Here is a 22,606-nt window from a genome sequence, read left to right as displayed (position 1 = left end):
TGAAAGTGACATAATAAAAGTATCAGTAGTTTTTAGAGCAACGGTAGCAGTAATCATGGTTATGGTGGTAGTAGTTCAGTAAAGAGAGATTGAAATGTGTGAATGGAAATCAGAAGGAGAAAGGTTCCATTCTTAATGTCAGGAGAGTTTAAGGATCCAAAATCCTTAGTGAGAATGGAAACACTTTACACTTTACTATGGACAGAGACATTTCTGTGGCTCAGGGCTGAAATATAAATTCACTACCAGGAAAATGGAGAGAAAATGTCATATCTCTCTTTATTTTTTAAATGACTTTATATTCATTAAAAGTAATACTATTAATGTTACATAATTAATTGGTGGGTATTATTCCAACAACATGACTGCTGACCGTTATATGTGTCCTTCAGTGCATATAAAACAGAAGTAACATTGTTCCTTTTCTTTTTGTTCTTTATTTTTAAAATTTTGTTTGCACAAAATATTCTCACTAGCAGATATGAAAGAAGATAAATTATAATAGTTCAATATTTAGAATCCTCTGAATAATTTATTGTGAAATGTACGGATAGCATTGAGATATTTAACCATCTATTTGAATTAAAATAGTTGGTCCTACATTGGGTTCCTTTCATTGAATTGTTCCTTAGGTGATTTAATGTCATGCACATTTCAAAAACTTAAATGTCAAGTTTTTTGTTTATCATTTATATGTTTCTCAAAATGTTGTGATTTAGTGAAGATTAAAAAAATAAATATTAGGTTAATGAGACGCAAAACATATGAATGACAATACATTGCTAAAAAATTCTAATCAATTCCAATTCAATTCAGACTTAAAGTTTTTGAAATTGCACTACTTTTTAACCTTCTGGAAATGTCTAAGAGGAGAGATAAAAACTTGACATATTCAGATAAATTATGGTTTTGAATTTGAAATCTGGGAAGTGGTATCTGTGGTATTTACATTACGTTTTCAGTAGTGGTTAAATTACACAAATAGGTATACAGTTGCTTCTATGGTTCAAATAATATGGCCACTTTTGCTTCCATCATAGCAACAAACACACACACACACACACACACACACACATACACACAGTTTTTCCTATTGAGGCGGGTAATTTATTCCAGCCAGCAGAAAAAGGATAGCTCGGCAGGACACTGTTTCTGCTTGGTGCACTTTAAGGAGAACATTAAGTCTAGATATCGAAGGGGCAGTCTCATCAGCGACCCCCAGGGGAGATCTTTGAATTACTGCTCTCTGTGCCTAGCAGAATTGCTGTGAAAAGCACTTTCTTTACTCTCATGTCACTTTGCATGCAAGCATGCAATTTCATTATACACTTCTTAATTCCATTAGTCAGCATTTCATCTTTATTTGTAATTATGGAAGGCCTTTCTAGTTTTTATACAAAGAGTGTCATAAAAAAAGAACTATAGTCCAACATGAGCCTGCCAAACCCATTGTTGTGAACATACTTGCCAACAGCCTGTACACATACAGTACATTGTTTTGTTTTTCTTTGCTAGCTATTAAGTGCATAATGGCTGGGAATTGGTTTTCAAAATGATCTATAGATCTGGAATATCTGCACATTGAACTTTTCTGATTCAAAAAAATCGGCATTGTTGTTGTACCCAAATCCTTAATAAGACTGAGTAACAGGTTTATTTTCTTCACATAGGCTGTAATAGTGTTGGCAGTAGGCTGTGTGAATGGGAGTGAGATGGCTAGTGGGTGGGTGAGAGCTCCCACCATCTGTTTCCTCTCCTCTCTATGTCCAGACTTCCAAATATACCCAGCATAAATGAATATCAATGGAGGCCTGCTGTCAGAAGTTGATGTTGCTTTATATCTCTATACTACTGTCACGTTGTCATAAATAACAAAATCAATATGCCAAGTCTACTTACATTAGGCCTTAGTATTTTTTGGATGAAGTTCTAGATATGAGCCAGATACAACTACTGGCAACACACATACTAAACTAATATGGCATATTTCTGGGAGTGTCAACATTTCTGAAATGTGTCAACTTTAATTGTTTGTTGCCCTGATTGTTGTTTGCAATTTCATGTTTTCTGATATATGAACAGAGCTGGACATCCACGCAGTGACAGGCATCATAGTTGGTGTGTGTCTGGGGCTGATATGCATCCTCCTCTGCATGTGTTTCAGCTTTCGTAATGGCAAATCTAGGTAAGGTAACGCTACAGTATCCGTACTTTCACAAACACAGCCCCTACAGTCTGCACATTTACTTACTTAAAACAAATTTTGTCTTACAAGCTTAAAGCCAGATATAAAAAAATGGCAACTGTATTCACTTTCAGTCTTCTAAAGTGCCCAATTCCTACAATTTTCTTCTTATCTCTGTTCCTTATAGGGAGGTATCTGGGGGCCTGGACTCCACAGCTGTGACCCCTCAGTACAGGCGAGGAGGCTGCCCCGTTCCCTCCAACGCGCCAGAATGCAGCAATAGCCACGAGCTGGAAACATTGATGCCCCCAGGCAGCCAAGAGTCTGGTCAGCCGCTAGAAGAGGCCTCAGAGGAGCAGAGCCTGATGGCAAGTGCTAATCCAGGGGAAGGGGAAGATGCTCCTGCACCTGAACCCAAGGTCAAAAACTGCAAGGGGGTAGCTCTTCTCCAGATGGGCCTTGGATACTCGGTTATTTTTTTCCTGTGTTGATAGAGGGATAATAGTTGTAATCTTGGTGCATCCACTGTCTTGCAGGCTGCTTGGAATGGCTCTGTGAGTCATAACTGGGCCAACAGAATCACTAGATACAGAGACACCATAACAGAAGACTCCCCAACACTCATTAATGGAGCTCTCAACAGGCTAATTACTGATAACAGCACGGTAAATGAATAAACTAAATTTAATAAATTTGAGCTATGAACCTGTCTCTGACAAGCAACTTTAGCTGTAGCATCACTGGGTCAAATTACATTTCTACTGTTTGCTAAGCTACCCCTCTTTTAGTAACTGTCACTATGCCTGTCAGGTTTTTCATTATTGCACGGCACCTGCACATTTTACAATGGAGCATTGCATTGGGGCAGATTTACTTCTTGAAATGTATAGTTATTTCCTTTTAAACAATAGGCCCTTTTTCTCTTAGGAAAACATGGTTCTCATTACTGGCTGCCGAACATCAATTGTGCTGGCCAAAATGACAACTGTGTTTAGCAGATTTTATCAGGCAGAGCTGGCTGGCAAAATAAAGCCATTGTTAATTCCATGAATTGATAGAAAATACTGTCACTGGCTGTTGTCAACTAGCTAATGTTGTCAACTGACTGAAACTCTGCAAAGTGTTCTAAATATGCACTTGATGGCTGCATACAGTATGTGATATGCATGCTAAAGAAAAGTGTATGAAGTTGCACGTCCCAGGCAAAAAGCCAGCAAACGTAATGCTATCTCAGTTAACAATGCTAAGGTTGCTTCCCCAAAGCCAATAAAAGAGCAGGATAGAACTGCTAAACTCCCTCAACTCTGATAGCAGACCAGCTTCCACAGACTACTACTACATGGATGTGCTAGTCATGACTAAGGCATTTTACATACACTTTGACCACACAAACTAATGTGACCTTATTTAATGGTGTGCTCCTTGACCCTGGCAGTAACATTTATTACAGTATGCAGTAAGGTAGTTAGTTGGACATGCTAACAATTTTAGTCTAGAGTTAGAGTAGATTTAAAAAAAATCTATTTATTTTTTTACTGTTGCTTTAACTTTTTTTACAGGGTGAAACATAATTTGGATTATTAATTACTAATCTAGGATTGGCCCATCACTGTTTAGGGGAGGATTTTAACAAACAGCCCATTGAAATCATTGCTGAAATCTATGAGAAGAGTAGCCAATACAGACTTTCCATGTACTTAATCAAAAAACATTACATCTTTTAAGTGACCGTGGTACATCAACTATTAGAACAACCTGTATTAACAGTGACATTTTGACATTTTGTTGCAGGGCTTAGAAGATTGTCTGTGTACATCTGTTTGCAGTAACCAGGTGGAGGCAAAAGTCATTGTTCACTCAGAGCTGTCAGACCCAGGGAGGCAGAAAGAGGCAGAGAGCACCACCAGGGGACCCTCATTATCAGAAGACAGATATTCCCTTTTGAGTCAGCCAAGCCCACCAGGAGAGGGGGATGCTCTCAAAAAACTATCACTGACCCAGAGCCCCTCGAGTCTTCCCTTAATAAAGTTGGTGGCGCATCACAACGGGGAGCTACAAGGCATGGCAGACATAGAGCCACAGCCGGACATGGGGCTAACTAATGGCTTCCACTCCCCAAAGACTGTGCATTCTGTGCTGAGGTCAGAGCATCTGGAGAATGGGGATTCCAGACACTGCCATTCGGCTCCTGGGAAGGCCATCTCTGCAGGGCTGTCCCCTGCCCCCTTTGTCAGCTCCGGCTTTGTCCACACTACCTCAGCAGCACACGGTTACCTGTGCCCGTAGCCCCTGCATGGAGGGCATCGACCCTTACATACACATGCAGACATTGGACTGATTTTCTTTTCTGATTTCTTTCTTTCTTTACACAACCCAGGAACAATCCATAAGGATTACTTTTATGCACCTCATTAGTAGATTCTTTTCTCTTCCTTGCAAAGTTTTTATAGGTACTTTAAATCCATTGTTTCATATGTGCGTGTATAAACAGTATACATACACAGTATATTTTTAATGGTAGAGTACTGTATATATGTATGCATTCACTAGCATTTCAAACATATATTTTCCTCTGGGTTTTTTCCTGTCTGTAGAATAGAAAAGAAAGATTTAACTTAACCAAGCAGCTGGAACTGGATTGAATGAGGCTATTCCCACCGTTGCACATGGCTTTGTTCCACGCTGGAATGAGAAAGCTAGTATGTTCTGTGAGTGAGACAGGCTATCATCAAGGAAGGAAGGATTGGAAATGCAAGCTTGATGGATCTCCCTGGGCTTTGTCAGGCGGATGCTACTTTCTGTAGCACTGAGGAATAAGCCTTAAAGGATATCTGCACTCTCTGAGAGTGCAGAACACCTGTGTCTCTCCCCAGCCTCCTGCTGGCTCAGGGTCCATGGTATCTCACACAGATTCAGTCACCCATAAACACACATTTACACACACATTTTTCCTGACTTGAGTGTAGGGGTCTCAGGTGCCTAATTATTGTAGGTGCATTTATAACCTCTGTATATTTCTATAAATGATTTCTAAAGATGATTCTATTGAGTACAAGTACAAACACGTGTCAAAATAAAAAGACAAAAACACTCAAAATTTCAAAAGATACTGGGTATACAGATTTGGGACTAGGCATGGGTCGGTTTTCGGTTTCAAGGTATACCGCGGTTTGAAAAAGTCAAGATTTTACAACCACTAACATTTTCTGTGAGATGTCTAAGGTATGAGCTGTTTTTAATTAGTTTTTAAGGACAGTAATTGCACTTTAGAAATCCTTCTCTTCTGCCAGTGTTCAGTGTGTTTAAAAATAAAATACATCGTTCACAATGGGGAAAAAAAGTTTTTGTTTGTTTACCCAGACATTTAAAAAATAAAACCGGTTCTCATAATGTCAGAATCTCATACCGGCCCATGCCTAATTGGCACACATAAAGTATTCTTTTCCAAAATGTCATATATCCATGTGGTGTGATTTTGTGAAACTCAGTTGAAAAGTTATATGGTGGATATCTCATTTTGGAATCAAGGTATTTACATGTTGATGTTGGTATTGGTTTAATAATGTTGCTGGAGGTACTCGAGAAGATGTAACAACAACCCATTTGTAAACCACTTTGGCTCCCAAAATAATGTGCCATTATTTGTCATTTAAAATGTCCCTGTATGTGAAACACTTGCACGCCATGTGTTTGAGTCAAGGGGAATTGAACTTGACTCTACAAGCGTATCTGATTCGTTATATGACAACATTTCCACAATGCTGTACCAGAAAAGATTATATACATTTTTGCATTGATCAGATAAGTAAGAAGTTGGATTAGAGAAAATAAATAAATGTGCTCCAATTTTATTTACATTGACCCCAAACCATTCAGTGTATTTAGTATCAGATTCAACGTATTCAATTAGATTGCTTTCTATAATTGACTGATATGTAAAGCAATATGACTCAGTATTGGTTTTGTCAGTTTAAACGGGGATCTGGTGCATCCCTACTACTTATGAACAACACTACCTCATTTCTTTTCACAACGGTTTCCAGTGTGTTTTTATTAGTTGTATGTAACTAGCACCTTTTCAAGAACTTTTTCTGAACTTGTCTAATTTTACAGTCTTTGCTATTAGCAGAAATAATCGTCCGACGCTGACTGTATGTTCTTGTTATGTCAAAGACATGTTTGGCGCTTTTGTGCATTGCAGCTTCTTCTCAGATTTCTGAAGATTGTGTCACTCAGTATTTTGTAATTGTTAAAACCCTACAGAAAACATCGACCCCCAGTGTCTTTGATGCGAAGCACCTAAAACTTGAGTCCAGTCATTTTCATCTAATTGCAGTTTTGGACCTGGAGTGCCAGTCAAAATACCGCCAACTATGGGCATGGAAAGTAATAGCTCCTACAATTTGACCGTTGTGCCACTTGCAGACAATTTTGTGATACTACTACAAATAAATAATACACATCTATCAGTTTTTTAGCTAACAGTTAACACAGGATGTAAAACCACCGAAAAGTACTCACACAAAGAAAATAGTGCACTTTGAAAGAAAATTTGTGTAAATGCTTGGTCACACCATCATTTTAAATAGCAATTCCATATGAATATATCGCTAATGTAAAGTTTAACTTCAGTGAACTTTAACATGTGAATTTGCTCCATTGACCAATAGCAAGCCTCCTGGACAGTGCTGATCTTTGAGGGGGTGGAAAGCCAGAGAGTCCAAAATGGAAGATGCTATCATAGGTTATTAGCTGTTTTTCATCATCCAATTTTATTTAACCTCCTCTGTTAGAGCAACTGTTCCACAAAATAACAATGGTAAGCACACAGCAATGAGACAGGAGTTGATGGTACAAAAACGTCTTCTAACTAAACTGTGAACTTGTCCTGTTAGCAACTGACAAAAAAGAAAACTCGCTAACTACGCATCAGCAGCCATGTTAGCTCAGAGAGCTTTATTTTACCTATGCAATTACTTTTTATTGAAGGAAATGGTGAACAGAATGCCAGGGGGAAGGTACCAGAAGGATAGAAAGTAGAGAAGGGCTCAGAGGAATATTGGGACTGACTATCGCTAGCCCAGCAGCGCTAGCTAATGAGTTAACGGTTAGCTCACCAGCTAAAGCAAGTCACCAACTAGTCCTGCGAGTAATCACTATGTCACTAAGATTCTGGCCCCATTTAATTAGCATGGACAGAGTGAATATCATTTTGTGGTGTGACCATTACTTTAACACTCATTGCTTGCAAGTGGCAGAACTTTTAAACTAACAGCAGCTTTAACTATTTTGCCTGTAGAAACCGATGGTTGAGCCGATAGTTGACTTGCCCTTTACTCATGAGGAATACTGTGTGAGTAACACGTCTGTTCCTAGAGATGCTTCACATCAAAAAGACTATTTAAAAAAAAATGCTAACACCATACTATAATATATATATTGTGGTGGGAAGAAAGGACAAGGGTTACTATTGTGTGATATCAACTGTAGATGAAATGATGTCGTACATCGGTGTGATTCTGTGATTAATGTCAAGTTTGTCAAGGTTGGATTACTTAATAATAATAATATCCACTTCAGAAATTAACATAATTAAGCAGCAGCAGTCCAGCCCTGTTGTGCCCTGTTCTCTCAGGTGGCTTATTGTCATACAGCAGGGAAAAGGGAGTGGATAAACCCCTTCTACATTGCCAATGTTTCTACCCATGTCCATGCAAGTGTCAAAATCTCACCAGCTTAACTCAATCTAATCATCAACAGAAACATCACAACAATTTGAACATGTTTTTGCTGCAGTAGCAGTCATATAGGGACAGAAGTGAATGTGTTCTTAGCAACCCTGGGTCAAAAATTAACTGCAAAATATTTTGGGGGTGAAGGAGTGGGATAATTCAGATATTACCAACTGTCAGTTACAGAATTTTTTATTAAATACTAAATATTAAAATTATCGGACTTAAAACATGTATGGCACTTACTGCACTATGCTTAATTGGCAAACAACACATAAATGCTATAAGAAAGCTTTTTTAACAGCAAGCCCTCTTATCTGGCAGGAACCTGCTGCATCACTAAACTCATCAATCTAAAGTAACAAGGATGTTTTACTTGTGGCCCTATTCCAATTAGTGGTGCCAGAGCAGGTTTCCATCATCTGTTAAAATGAAAACCCCTGCTGTGGAATCATTAATTAAGGTAACAAAGTGTAGAAATCAGTGCAATTACAGGTTTTCACCGATGGCCCTTTGTATGCAGTAAGCTAAGTCAACCCACCAAAACTACATGTGTATATTTTTGATCCAGGTTCTTTACTAATATTCTTTTCTACATTGATGCTGTTTCTTATCATTCTCAAAAGTCTGTATTCAGAGTCCAGAAAGAAACCTAAAATGAAGTATAATCTCAAAAGCATTCCAGTGTCATACCTTAAACATACCTCTCTCAGTCCAGGTCGGCAATGATAATGAACCTTAAGAAGAGATGTGCTAAAATGCCAGCATCTGTTCCTGCTCTGCTCTGATAGATTTCATGCAGACCTGGGTTCAGTTCTTCCATTCTCAATTTGCAGATAATGATGCCTAAGCTGCAGTTTTTCCAAAACTGCTTGGACAACCACCAAGTGGATGGAGGTCACTGAATCAGAGCCATAAAGATAGTGTTTCAAGTAAGTTGTCAGTTACTGTGATTAAAAACATTAAATTGACCTTGTAAACATGTTATGTGAATGTTGCGATCTTCTGAGTATAAAGTTTGTAAAGATTTTTGAATGTATATATCTCTTAAGTGGATGGAAAGCAATCATTGCTTTGCACATAGTAGCTGTTCACCTTTCCAGTCTCTATTGTCACTGCAAACAGAGCGCAGCCATTTGACAATCAAGTAGACTATCATAAAGTACAAATGATTCGCCGCAATGCTTTTCTGCCTAGCAAAAGATCCAAATTGTTTAACACACATGAAAATTGATTTGTGCCAGTGAGTTGCAGTTTTTGGATGTTATTCAGATAAACAAAGACACTCACATCTGTGATGCAGGAGTGTTTATGATAATTGAGCTGCCAAAATCCAATGTAGAACCTTAGTTGGAAATTCAAATGGTACAGTGTAGATTCATTTCAGTTACAAACTGAAGGGTTGTACAAATATTTCAGTCAATTTGTTGTGCCTGTTTTTTAAGTATTGATGCAGTAGTGGATCATTATGGTGTGTGGAGCCGACAAATAGGGTCTGAAATCGGGATCAGCTAAAAACCTGCCTCCAGCATAAAGGATGTATGCTCACCTTATAAGAGCTCTGTTACCACTTTTAACCACTATCTTTATGTAACTTTCTTCCTTTTGTTTGTCATTTTGTTGGCTAGAACAATCAGATTTGGTAAGAAGAAAATTACTCATGTTCTTATTTTGTAGAGATAATAATTACTTTGATAATGTGTTTATCTCATCCTGTTTAGTAATAGTTTTATCAAACAGTGTACCTCATGTTGGTAACTTTTTGATTTGATTCTGATCAGTTTCTCGATAGTGTACATTTTGTAACGAGTAGAACATATATCTGTGAGCATTCTGTTGTTTTGTGAGCCAAGAGAGGACAGGATCAACTGTTTCACGTTACCTCAGCGAGATTTTTACTCATAACAGTGGCCTGGACGGTCCAGTCTAGTGGTGAAGGGGTAAACAAGTTAAGGGAGAAGGGAAGTGGAAATCGTCTAAATTAACTTTTACATTGTTATTCTGCAATAATAGTTGCTTATTAAAGAGTTTGAAAAGATGGGTTCACTCAAGTGGTACTCATCCTTCAAACAAAAAGCAAAAATGTGTCTACTTCTGCTGAATAACAGCTTAACAGTCATGTTTTGGACAAACACCACTGTAACGCAAAGAGAAGGGCTAAAGGGACATCCTCCCCAGGCAAGTCATACCTCTCAATGCAGACAGCCATTTCAAAATAATTGTCTTTTTTCTTCTCAGGTGCTTAATCTTTCCATAAAATGGTAGAGTATCATGCCAGCATATCCAACTCAGATACATGTCATTTATTGTCAAACAATGCCTAATTTTCTTCTTTTAGAAAGTAAATCAAGGAAAGATGCATAAATGATATTTTGTTTTGTACAAATCTCTCAATGTATTCCAGACTCTCTGGCTTTTCTCTGTATATTCTGGCGCTTTGGTGGTGAGCTGCTTGTGACAACTTGACAAGATGTCACATTGTTTTGCATTTGTTGTACGTCTTCTTAGTTTTGTGTGTACCAGCTTAATCTTGCTTCTCAGAATGTGTGGTTATGTGCCACCAGCGATGTTCTGCAGTTACTCAGACATCTTTGTAATCATTGTGTTCTGAACAAGACCTCATCCATGTTAAAAGATGCTACTGTGGAAGCACACTGTAGAAATCACTAGATTAGCACTTATTCTTGGCCCATGATCAACTTTGGACTTTCATCTTTACATTTCTAGAAGTGCAATTTTTTCAGTCAGTGTTAGTCATGGCGACCATTGTCATGTTTTGTAATAGAATCATTTCTCCTTCAGCGGTATCATCACACCATAGGTACTTGTGGTTTGTAATAAATAGTACCACTGTGTTACCATAATGTGAAAATATCCAAACTCTCAAGATGTCTGTGGAAACTACTCTTCTGTAAATAAACATCAAAGAAAGAAGAAAGTCAGACTCCGATTTCTTCATCCTATCTTGAATCTCACTTTAATTTTCCTTTCTATCACTTTATTTATCAGTTAATTTAATTCCCCATGTTTTTTCTGGCATTCATGTTCTCAAAAGTGTATTTACTGTAACACGCCAGGGGACTTTGTTTCTTGGTTTATTTCTAGTCCTATTCTAATCATGCTGGTATTTATTATAGTAGTACTAGTTATATTTGTAAGAAATACTGTGTTGTGCTCTTTTTAAATAATACCCTGCTAACTGTGGAAAGGGCCTGCAGATAATTATGCAAAAAGTATTGCGTTTAAAAGACCACATTATGTACTTACTGTAAGTAGTTCCCCTCTAATGCACATATTACATGAACCACTTAAAGAGCTATATTGATCTATGATTTCTATTCAGTCATGTTATTTGGATGTCAGACATTTGTTAGTTGTTAGTTAGGCACCATTGTTACATTAGCCTTGATTTTGTTACTTTGTTGTTTATATTTGTTGTCTCTCACTAAGAGTTACATATACATGACTGAAATGTCACTTAATGCAAAAGTTTAGGAAACTACTTATTGCCTTTCTTGCAGAGAGAAAAGAACAATTCCAAACATGCATATGGTAAATATGAAACCACAGCTAGCAGCGCATAACTTAGATTACAAAACTCCAGGAAGTCACTGCTCCTGTAAAAGAAATAGTCCGGCCCATACCGCTTTTGTACAAATTAAAAAAACGAAATATAACATGGTAACTGGTTAGCTTTAGAGGTGCTGCTATGCAGATGGTGTAACATTTGGGCAGAGTAACGAGATGTTATAGTCTAGTCTAGTTTCCAGTCTATATGCTAAGCTATTAAGCTAAGTAGCTGCTGGGCATAGTTTGCCAGTTAACTCACATAAACACGAGCGATATCAATTCTAGTATATCGTTAAATGCTGTGACTTCTGGAGCTTTTTTGTGCCAACTGAGACGAGAACATGTAATCATTTGACTATACTAAATGTGTAAATCAGAAATTTGTATAGGCTAAAGGGGATACTTTCATGGAGAACAATTATTTACTGCAGACAATTACATTTGAATATAGTAATTTATCACTTAAAAGAATCAATAATATAGTGTGCAATTTAAATTGCATACTATAGATGTAAACAGGAAGAGGAGAACCGCCCAGGGCCCGGACTACAGTTAAAGAAATCCTGCATAGTAATAGCCGTCCTCCCAGCTTCTGTTTGGGCACACACATCAGCCACATCGCGTGACATGCCCTCAGTTGCATTGTGCCCCACCCTTTTCACTCCATCAAAGCCTCTGGGTAATAATCAGTCATCCTTAAAGCTGTCGTTCTTTTATGAACCACTTGGGGGCAGTATGGCCTTATCCAATGATCTTGAAAATCTTGGAAAGAAGCATAGTAACCTAGTGCCACTCCCATTAGGAGAGAGTGCTGCCTGAGTGTTGGACCTCATGTGCTGCGCTGAACTCATAGCTACCTTTGCAGCAGGATTGTGTAAATGTATTGAATATTGTATTATTCCATCCTTCCTCACTGTTATTCATTACATAGAGCAAAAGTGAAAAATAATTGTGAAGAAAAATATTTCTCCATCACACCAATTTCCCTGCAAGAAACTCAATCCTAACATCATTAAAACCAAAAGGTGTGAGAAATATGTGCGCATGTGATTGCACGTGCATGTGCATAACTGGAGTGGGTGGGTCTGAGTGTGTTTATGTGTGCGCAGTGGAGGCAGACAGCCTCTTAAAAAAAGACAGGAGAGGGAAGTGATGGAGATAAGGGAGATGAGGGGACAGAGCTAAGACAGGAGGTGTAAGGTGACATCACGTGGCAGAATCCCCAGAAGAGTTAGATAAAGCTCTCGCTGAGCGACAGAGGGGTCGGGCTCATTATCTTCAGCCACTCATCACTGTTAATCAGAAAGTGAGGCTCCTCTGCAGAGGTCTAATAGGGCACACATATGCACAAACCCGCACATGAACACAATACATCACACAGGCATGTATAGTACATAGACAAATGCATTCTTATTCTTTACAGAAGTCACCAATGCACCTGTCTGAATGTGTAATATGTATTGTTAGTGTGTGTCCTCCAGCAGCAGTGGAGTGGTCTCTGGGCCAGTTCGGCGTGCCTCATATTTCATCGGAGAGGCAGGCAAGTGGAGCACAGCAAGTCAGGTGAGGGCTGTACTCTGCCTATTGGGAAATAACTGCGAAGCTCTTGATTCAGCCCATTCATTCTGCGTCTTCCTGCTTCTGCTACTGTAGTAGTGTACTACTCCAGTCTCCTCCTCCAGTCAGCTCTTCTTGTTTCCCTGCTGAACTGTAGGATACGTGCTCTCTGACAGTTCAAAGCGGGCAGTAGAAGCAGACCCCCTGGGTTGGCAAGTATTTGTAAATAATTTTCTGTGTGCGGATAGAATCTGAGGGTTCTACTATCCAGGTACCCATAGTAAATAAAAAAGACCAGGAGCAGAAATGCCACTATCATTACATTCAAATGTCTTGTATTTTTATGCCTTATCCATGCAATTTTACATCTTGAATCATCATCCTGACATTTCTTCAAACATTGTTGTGTCCTCTATGTAGGTTAAAACAAAGTCTTATGTTCGTTTAAAATGTCATCGTTTATTAATCTTCAGATGTTGGCTTGTTCAATTTTAACCTCTTACTCTAAAAGCATTATATTGACCATATTACATTCTCTTTGACTATTCCTGCTTTACATCCCCCAAATAAAAGCTGCTGGTGTTATAGTGGGTGTGGGTGTACAGCATTTGCTGATGACATCGTGGGTACAGGTCTGCCGCATGACCTTAGCTGAATGTCATTCCATCTCTGCTGTCATCCCTACTGTTTAAAAAAAAAAAAAAAAAAAAAAAAAGGTAAACCAGAAAGAAATATTTACATAATACCTATGACTGTGTGCCCATTGTAAAAATGTGCTCATGGATTCACCTGCTGTGTGTGTAGTTCATATTATAGCTATTTTTCTTCTCTTCATGTGAGAACTGAAACGGTATTCTGATGGGTTTCACAACCACACGCATGTAGTTATCTACATGTATGTCTCTGTTTTTGTCAGTATCTACATTTGCGTCATTTGGCTATTCTCTGAAATTACTGTCAAGAGTAATGCTACTTACAGATGAGACATTTTCTCAATGTCAGCCCTACTGCGAGCTACAACCTGCCAATCAAATATTTCCCAAACCAGAGACAGCCTGAGAAGAAAGGGATTGAAGGCGGATGAGAAGAAAGATAAATGAATGAAGTCAGGCAGTGGGGGTTTTAAGAGGATGAACATGGGGAAATTCTTTATTTGTACTATACATATCTTTGAAATTATGTTAAATCCTGTGTGCTTTACAAAAAGCTTTAATGTACCCTGTAAGGTAGCAGCAATAGGTGAGCTCAAAGGGGCATAGCTTGCAGAGAAACCAGAGAGCTGTCAGTAATGGCTGTGGACTGTTTGCCCCAGCTCCTTCTCTCCCCCGGGTTCTGTGTGCCGCTCTCCTTTCAGTGTTGGCTGGCCACAACAGGGCCCCAGAGGATGAGTAGCTTTAAAGCTCACTTGATACTAAATGTATACTATAACCACGGGCAAAGTGTGACACTGTTATATGAAGTGAAGAAACGGTGCATCCTTGACTCTCTTGATCAGAAAATAGGAGGATTTAATGAAGAATGCAGGAATTTTATAAAGTTCGAAGTATTTAAGTTTTGTTTTCTTTACCAGTCTTATCCTTCACTTTTTCTTGCAGTCCAAAGCACACAGGTCTGTGGGTGATAAGGGAATGCCTTGAATCTGACTGACAGCATGCCTGTCTCCCTGGCGTTACACTGGGCTAACATTGAGTTGATCCAGCTATAGTTGTGAGCCAACCATGGCAATGAAAACCTCCAGCTTTGGGCGATGCATGTGGATTAAAGTCTGCATGATGCCTGCCAGTGAGCGCTTGCTCAGAGTAAAGTGCTGGCTCGTGGCCATCAGTCATCCGACAAGGCTTTTACTTGCCCTTACATTATATCAGCTCTGACCTGATGTCAAAGCTGCAGAAGCTCAAATCTCTGCATTCATTACACCAGACCTGGCAGAGTCATATAAACATACAGGTCCTCTAAACTCAAGGGATACAATTCTACCAGTGTTTATGCCTGCTAGCAACACAATGTTATGCTTTTCTTACTGTTTTGCAGTCTGTCAACAGCAGTGACATCCAAGTTTATATGGCTAATTCTGTGTGAAATATGTGACTGCTTGAGTTTATGAGTTGGATGCAATGCACCCTTTTTGCATTTTCCCCTTCTTTTGTTGTTGGCTTTGCTGTATTTATGCAGCGGAAATACAACAGAATGCTATAGAAATAACTTGGGTTGTTTTATTGCCAATGACAAAGGGCAATGACAAAAAGTCAAAAGAAATTTCTTGGACAAATATTAGCAGCAATGGGCATGTGTTGTATCCAGTGATAACCTAAATGATAAATACTTATACTTATATGTAATACATTAAATTGTGAGTGCACAAACTGAGCTTGTCTTCCATTACCAGTGAAACGTCTCCAGAGTTGGTCAACCTAATGTCAGAGGATTTTTCTAAATTGGGATAATTCTGGTGTGTTTATACATTTTTAACACGAAGCAGCAAGTCTTTCTGTGAGACACTTTATCCTCTCAGCATGTGTTGAAAATTATGAAACAATGACTGTAGTTCCACACTCTAAACACAGATGTTGTGAGAAGAATGACTCATTCTTTATCGAGCTTTGTGTAGTACAAATCCGGCTGCTGACTGTGGCAGTGTTTGGTAGTGCAGCCTTGCTTGCTGGGCCTGATGCAGGATACTTATTTCCACATCAGTGAATGGTACAGGCTGAATCTCAGTGGGCTGAGTGACCCACTTTTCATCTCTCCAAGTGTATGTAAGCGTTGTGAGCTGCACAGCACACAGCAATTGGCCGTTATCTAGAGTCACTCACATGTCTCTGCCAGCTTCTCGTGGAAAAGGGCTGGGACAACAGCAAGGCACGACGGTCATTAACATCACATCCCAAAGAGCATCAAGAACATTGATACAAAATAATTTGTTGTGTATCTGCCATATGCTTTAGTGTTAAAATCACAGACCTGATGGAGAACCTTTGATAGTGTTGTACACTTTGCTAAATTTGAAATTAAAGAAAAACGTCAAGGGTTGGTTGGCTCATTGGTCATCTACTGTTATTTTGAACTAGTTGGACCAACACTATCCCCTACTGTATCTTCAGTTGAGAAGTGTGCTGATGCTAATCTATAGCCTAGAGTAGGCTAAATGCCTTACTCTTTAGACAGTGCTTTACAAACCAACTTGGGGATAACCCGCAACAGCCAGGATATGAACAATTTGGTAACTGACACACACGCATACAAAACTGGAAACCAGAAGGTTACAGCAGCAAAACAAGACAGACCTAATTCAAATCAATGCCATTTATCATATCAATTCATAACAAGAGATCTCGAGACACTTTACAGATAGAGTAGGTCTAGATCACACAATTTACAAGGACCCAACAGTTCTAGTAGTTCCCTCCAGAGCAAGCAAAAGTGAGACACTGGCAAGGCAAGACTCCCTTTGAGGAAGAAACCCCGAACAGACCCAGACTCTTGGTAGGCGGTGTCTGACGGGCCGGTCGGGGTTGATATGAAGAGTGGCAATAACAGTCACAATAAAAGATAATGGAACAGTAACTTAAAAAAAAGAAAGAACAAAAAAAAGAAAATAGTATATAGCACTTCACGGCCTTACAAGGCGCAGCAGATCATGGCAGGATGTAACATAGCAATCAAAGGACGTGTAGCAGGACCACGGAGACCAAGCAGCTATGATTTTGGAGCCTCCCTGATCCCAGGAAACATGCTGGGGAAAAGAACATAAGGACTCCAGGGAATGACTCCCCAGAGTTAGGTTAGGAACAGGCATTACTGGAACATGGATGCACACACACACATGGAAAGAGCTCATTGTGTCAAAGGAAATCCCCCGGCAGTCTAAAACTTTAACAGCATAACTAAGAGAGACAGGGTACAGAGAAGAGCCTGGACGGGAGGAGGATTAATTAACAAGCTTGAATCAAAGATGGCTACAACAATGATTATTTTGGCATACTATGCTGTTACTTTTTACAGCAGTTTTTATCCGACACACTATGCCATGACTATTATTGGCATGACTTTTTGACAAACTATGACAATTTTCTAAAACAAAAAACAAACATGCTCTACTATTAATTACTTTTGACATAATATACTATGGCAATTCAGTGTATTTGTGTTAATGTTCACATTTATTCAAGTCTTTCAAAACTGCTCACATGCCCATGTGACAACGTGCCATCACTTCAGGAAGTTAGAAGGGTAAACAAAGACAGTCTCACCATACAGTGTATCAATTTTCATTTACGAAAAGAATCAATCCTTGCCAATCAAACCTAAGCCTTTCGGTAAGGTGTAGGGACAAACTTCACATAATTATGTATTTGCAATTGTATATTGTTACACTATTCACAACCCAGCTTTATAACAGAATGATACCCCAAATTCTGGGAAGTGATTCCAAATAAGGCATTAAACTGGACTAAAACAAATAAACTGATAGAATATCTGCCTTGTATTGGACTATTAACAAAAGAACTGTTAATTTTAACAAACAGGGCAGTAAAACGCCTGGACTGGAGGTAGACTTAAAGTTCCACAGTTTGTATCCCAGTAGTGGCTTGCCCACAAAAAAAACTAAAATAAAAAAAAAAAATAAAAACTATAGATGCTCATGGAGGGCTAAAATACCTTTAACCTTTATATACTCTTTTCTTACACCCCTCCTCTTCCTCCCCCCCTCCAAAGACTAATGTTGCCCAGCATGGGGCGTTAGTGAGACCGAAGGGCATGACAAGATACTCGTAGTGACCCAGCGGCGCGTTAAACGCAGTCTTCCATTCGTCCCCCATCCGTAACCATAATCCGCACGAGGTGGGAAGCGTGGAGCAGATGAGGAGACACAGGAACCGGGAGCGGAGACGGAGACAGGTAGAAGCGGGGTGCCGTGGGAGGAGGACCGAGAGGAGAAACCAGCTGACCGGAGGCTGAAACAAGAGTGGAAGTGACACTGCGGGGGGAAGAAACCAAAAGGAGGCAAGTACATGGGAACACAGAGACACGAAATGCTCGCGGAAGGTAGCTTGTAGCGAGTTTTACCGGCGTGACTGGAGCACTGATCAAGCGAAGGTGTTTTGAAGAGCCGGGGTTGAAATACTGTTGTTGATTGCCGATGGCAGGCATGTGTGAGCGGCGGGAGCAGGTGATTGTTAATGAGACTCAGGTGTGCGTGGTTAGCGGATGTAGCAATTTCTTTCGACGCACTATGTTATGACTATTTTTGACACTCGGCTACTATTAATCACTTTTGACAAAGTGTACTATGACAATTCACTGTATTTGTGTAAATGTTCACATCTTTCCAAGTCCTTCAAAAATGCTCATGCCCATTTGTACTTTCCATCTGTTATAATCACTGTAATAATTTCTCCTCTCGATACTGACACTGAAATTATCCCTTAATGTGAGTCTAATGTGAGAAATTACTGACAAAATCCACACTCCTCCTGTTTAAAAATGCGTTCTGAATTTAGCAGAAGCTAATATGAGTTTGACACATCAACTTGTATTGCTATCCAATGTAACTCATTTGGTAGAAAAAAGGTCAGTAACTTTAGAAGATACTTACCTGGTTTGTCAGAAAGGTGAATTTTATCTTTGCAGGAGCTTTACAGTGCATTTCCACACAAATGAGGGCTGTTTTTTTTTGTAGTCTTTTGTAGAACCAAACCTATGGAGGGTTGGGGTTAAAACTTGTGCTTTATTGTGTGAATGCTGATTCAGCAGCATTCCAAGTATTGTTACCTGATTCCTTTGTACGACTTTTGATAAATACTATGACTTTTCGACATACAATAATATGAGTTTAATCACTTTCTTCGACATACTATACTATGACATTTTTATCACCTTTTTAAAAAATAATAGGCATAGGTATTTTCAACGTAATATACTAGGGCTTTTTTTAAATCATGTTTTACAACATACTATAATGTGCCTCTTTAGGACATACTACGCTGTGATATAGTGATGACCTTTGCTTTGACTTTTTAATCACTTTTTTCAACATATTTTGACGTCATTTTCAACGTTTTTGACTTTTTTATTATCACTTTGTATAGACAAGGTGAAATCCCAACACACTGTATTTTGGTTATGTACCTTAAAATAGTTACATATTGACGAAACCTTATTCATATTCACATAAGCTTGTTCTACTGTTACGTAGTAACCTGAACATACTTTAGAATAATGTTAGGCCGGTCAAAAGTTAAACAGAGATTTGAACATAAGAGAATCTAAATGATGACTAAAGTGTGTGGGATCAGTATCATAAATTGCAGTTGAAATGTTTGAAAAGTGAAAAATGTCAAATGTTTTTATTCAAATTTGGAAACATTCTAAGAAAAAGAAGTGACACAACAAAAAGAATTTAGAACACAACGACACACGTTCTATAACAAAGCAGCATTGTGATGTCATAGAATGTTGAACATACAGCAGGGGGGTTTACTAAGTAGATGTCAGTTCACATCACACAGTCATTCGTTTGCAGTAGTAAAGAGTACTTTCAAAAAAGACTTAAAGATGAATATCCAAAGTTTCTGTTCGTATGGACTGAAGAGCACATTGGAGTGTATTTCCAGGGCAACACTTCTCTCACAACCCACTGACATCCCTAGCTTTTTTCTGCAGTATTTGTCAGAGCTGATAGGTTTTAGAGAATCGTACCCTGAAACCGATCCCAAGATTGTTTCCTTCTCCTACCAAAAGATGTGGGGTAAGCTACTTTTTAAATCTATCAAATATACTCTTTTAGTAATGGTTTGTGATGTCCTAATCTGATAAAGTCCTTTGCAGTAGATCAGTCAAGTAATGCTAGTGTGAGACATACAGTTTTTTTTTTCTTTGTTTTTCTCTCGTATTGATGATGCTCAGTTCTTTAGTTGTTGTCGGTAGTTTAATGTATTGTAATGGGTATACTCTTCCACATATATTTAAAAGACATATATGTGTTTTTGTGTGTGTGTGTGTGTGTGTGTGTGTGTGTGTGTGTGTGTGTGTGTGTGTGTGTGTGTGTGTGTGTGTGTGTGTCATAAGTCATATATATGACATAAGTGTTGGCAGAGCAATTGGGCCCGGTCGCTGTACACACACTCTGCACTGCTCTCAGCGAGATGCGGGTTGATGAAAGATGAGAATAGTCTCTCTGCATACTCTGCAGTGTAAGTTTAGTTTGATGTCACATTACTCAACCCCATATTTGTGAATACAAATGAATCTGAAGTAAAAGTTCTGTCAAAAAACTATGTTGTTGCATATCCTTGGACAAGTGGGTGTATGGAAATCTTGGTTATTTCGTAGTGGGTATCCTGTGTATACCTTCATATCACGTAGACTACACCACTGGTGTGAGGTTTCTCAGATTTAACCAACACAGTTGCTGTAAAGGACTGAATATTATAATATTCTTGCAATAGTTATCAGATATTTCAGTATTTGTTCAGTGTTGTGTAAATGATTATTGGAATTGGGTGGAAAACGCACTAAGGATTTTACAGTGAACATTAAACAACATTAAACAGTCTTAGGTAGAATATGTCAGACCCTGTCATGTCTAAACACATATCGCCCAGAAGAGAACTTCTCAAATTCCAGTAAAACCCACTCCATTGTTCAACATCAAAATGTTTTAACAAGTTGAATGCAGGGCTAGTTTAGTATAAATTTTGGCACAAACTCAAAGGATTTTGAAGGCAAAATTGGGACATCACTAACAAATCAAATATTTTATCACCACTCAGACATGCTTTGAAAAATATGCAGTATGTACTAATCTTGTGTTTTTGGAAATGGCCTTTTCCAGAGAATAAGTTCCTGAAAACAACTGTTAGTCCGATCACCACCACAAAGAAGTCACCAGAAGTTCCATCTGAGACTGAACTAAAGGAGGCCCTGAAGACACTCTACTTAGATTTGGCGTCTTCGGGTGAACAAAAAAAGTTCAACCCATTAGGAAAAGACAAAAATCCCTCTGCAACTCCCATGTTCTTAAAACCAGCACCACCACCCTGTAGTGAAAGGAAGTTTGCAAAGGATGTAGTACCACCTGTCCTTGTTGTTAAAGGAGACGAGAAGCCTGCACCACTTTCCGCCAATATCAACATGAAAACACGTAGAGTTTCGACAGTTAGAGTTCTTAGGCGACCACCGAGTGAAGCAACCATAGATGATATTGTGAAGACGCCAGCAACACTACAACTAAAAACAATTCATAAAAAAACACCTACGGCTAAAGTTTTGACATCCAGTACCATTAGTGACCCCTCAAAACTTCCCAATATCCCAATACCAAAAGTGAGACTTGTTATTCCACCAATTCCAAGGAAGAAAACCATAGGTTCCCTCTCACTTGAGAACAGGGAGGTGGTGCCAGAACGCAGAGCACTGGGGCCATTAAAACGAGCTCCAAACCTTGAAGCAGGCAGAGTACCAAACACAGAGAGAGACAAGAAAAGACCAACAACACCAAAGGTCCAACAGCTAAACAACGAGTGGAATATGTCAAATAGATCACCAGAGAGGAAGAGGATTCTATGGACAGACAGAGAGAAAGTAAAGGCACTAGCAGACAGGAAAGTTCAGGGTGCAGCCTTCAATAGACAAGCTCCTGTAGTAGTGAGCACAAATAATTTTAATCTGGAATTTACCCACACTTGCCCTCATTTAGGGCCTAATACCATCCTAGGATACAAGCGAATGCTGATGAGATCCTTATTTTTCGGCCGCAATGGTCCTCATTAAGTTCACATCACTATAGATTTAGATTATAATTAAAACTCCTACTTGGTGATGGTAATAATTAACCATTTAACCGTTAACCAGCACTAATCATTTGGATCAATATTTAGTACAACAGTAATAATTATTAAAAGTAATTTTACACACAAATCAATAGATTAAAAATAGCGTGACCATTTCACAAACTGCCGTGAGACCACGTTGAAATTATTATCCCTACAATAATAGCAGTGACCTCGAAGTGATTTTGATATGCTTAAAGAAATTGGCCTTTAGCTAATGTCTGTCATGGAGCCCACCAGGTGCCTATAAACCTTGGAAGGGGGTTCCCTCTTGCGTGGTCCTTCTCAAGGTTTCTTCCTTCTTTACCTGTTAAAAGGTTTGAAGGGAGTTTTTCCTTGCACGCTTGAAGGGTGGAGGAAGGGCCTTAACATGTGGGCTTTGTTTGCACTCTTGTAAATAGTTAAATATATCTGGAAGTCTCTGGCAATTACTGCCAGAAAATAAATAAAATAAAATACCCAAAAAATTGTCTTTCATTTTGAAATGTTAAAATGCAATGCTGCGGTTCAGTCAAACATTTTGAATCATACCAACCCTATTATAAAGAGTCCCTATTGTCTATTGGTATTTAATTCCAAATTGTATTTACATCATATTTACACTAAGAAAGAACAGACATTAAAATATTGGTTTTAACTGCAAACGTCTATCAGTGACAGTAGTCACAAAATCTTCAGACATACATTTTCAGCTCATCAAAATCTAATAGAAGTCTGATAAACAAACAAGA

The 22,606-nt window shown here is 38.8% G+C and overlaps 2 protein-coding genes across 4 annotated transcripts in view; both read left to right on the top strand.

Annotated features, from left to right (window-relative positions):
• Positions 1-10,849, top strand: part of igdcc4 (immunoglobulin superfamily, DCC subclass, member 4) — a 60,198-nt gene extending 49,349 nt beyond the window's left edge. Inside the window, exons 17-20 of one of the 3 annotated variants that reach the window (XM_034878899.1) lie at positions 2,083-2,185; positions 2,373-2,553; positions 2,722-2,850; positions 3,977-10,849. In XM_034878899.1, the coding sequence (XP_034734790.1) occupies positions 2,083-2,185; positions 2,373-2,553; positions 2,722-2,850; positions 3,977-4,471 (908 nt within the window). In that variant the 3' untranslated portion in view covers positions 4,472-10,849. Of the gene's footprint in view, positions 1-2,082; positions 2,186-2,372; positions 2,605-2,721; positions 2,851-3,976 lie in introns of all 3 variants that reach the window. The other 2 variants (XM_034878890.1, XM_034878908.1) reach the window with 2 other exon arrangements.
• An 8,608-nt stretch (positions 10,850-19,457) lies between these two features.
• LOC117948942 lies at positions 19,458-21,915 on the top strand. Its single transcript, XM_034878916.1, has 2 exons — positions 19,458-19,792; positions 20,879-21,915. Exons 1-2 carry the CDS (start codon positions 19,498-19,500, stop codon positions 21,814-21,816), a joined length of 1,233 nt encoding a protein of 410 aa, XP_034734807.1. The 5' UTR covers positions 19,458-19,497; the 3' UTR covers positions 21,817-21,915.
• Positions 21,916-22,606: the final 691 nt, after the last annotated feature.

This window comes from Etheostoma cragini, chromosome 1, assembly GCF_013103735.1.
Source record: "Etheostoma cragini isolate CJK2018 chromosome 1, CSU_Ecrag_1.0, whole genome shotgun sequence".
NCBI classification, from domain to species: domain Eukaryota; kingdom Metazoa; phylum Chordata; class Actinopteri; order Perciformes; family Percidae; genus Etheostoma; species Etheostoma cragini.
This window is presented reverse-complemented; position numbering and strand designations above follow the sequence as displayed.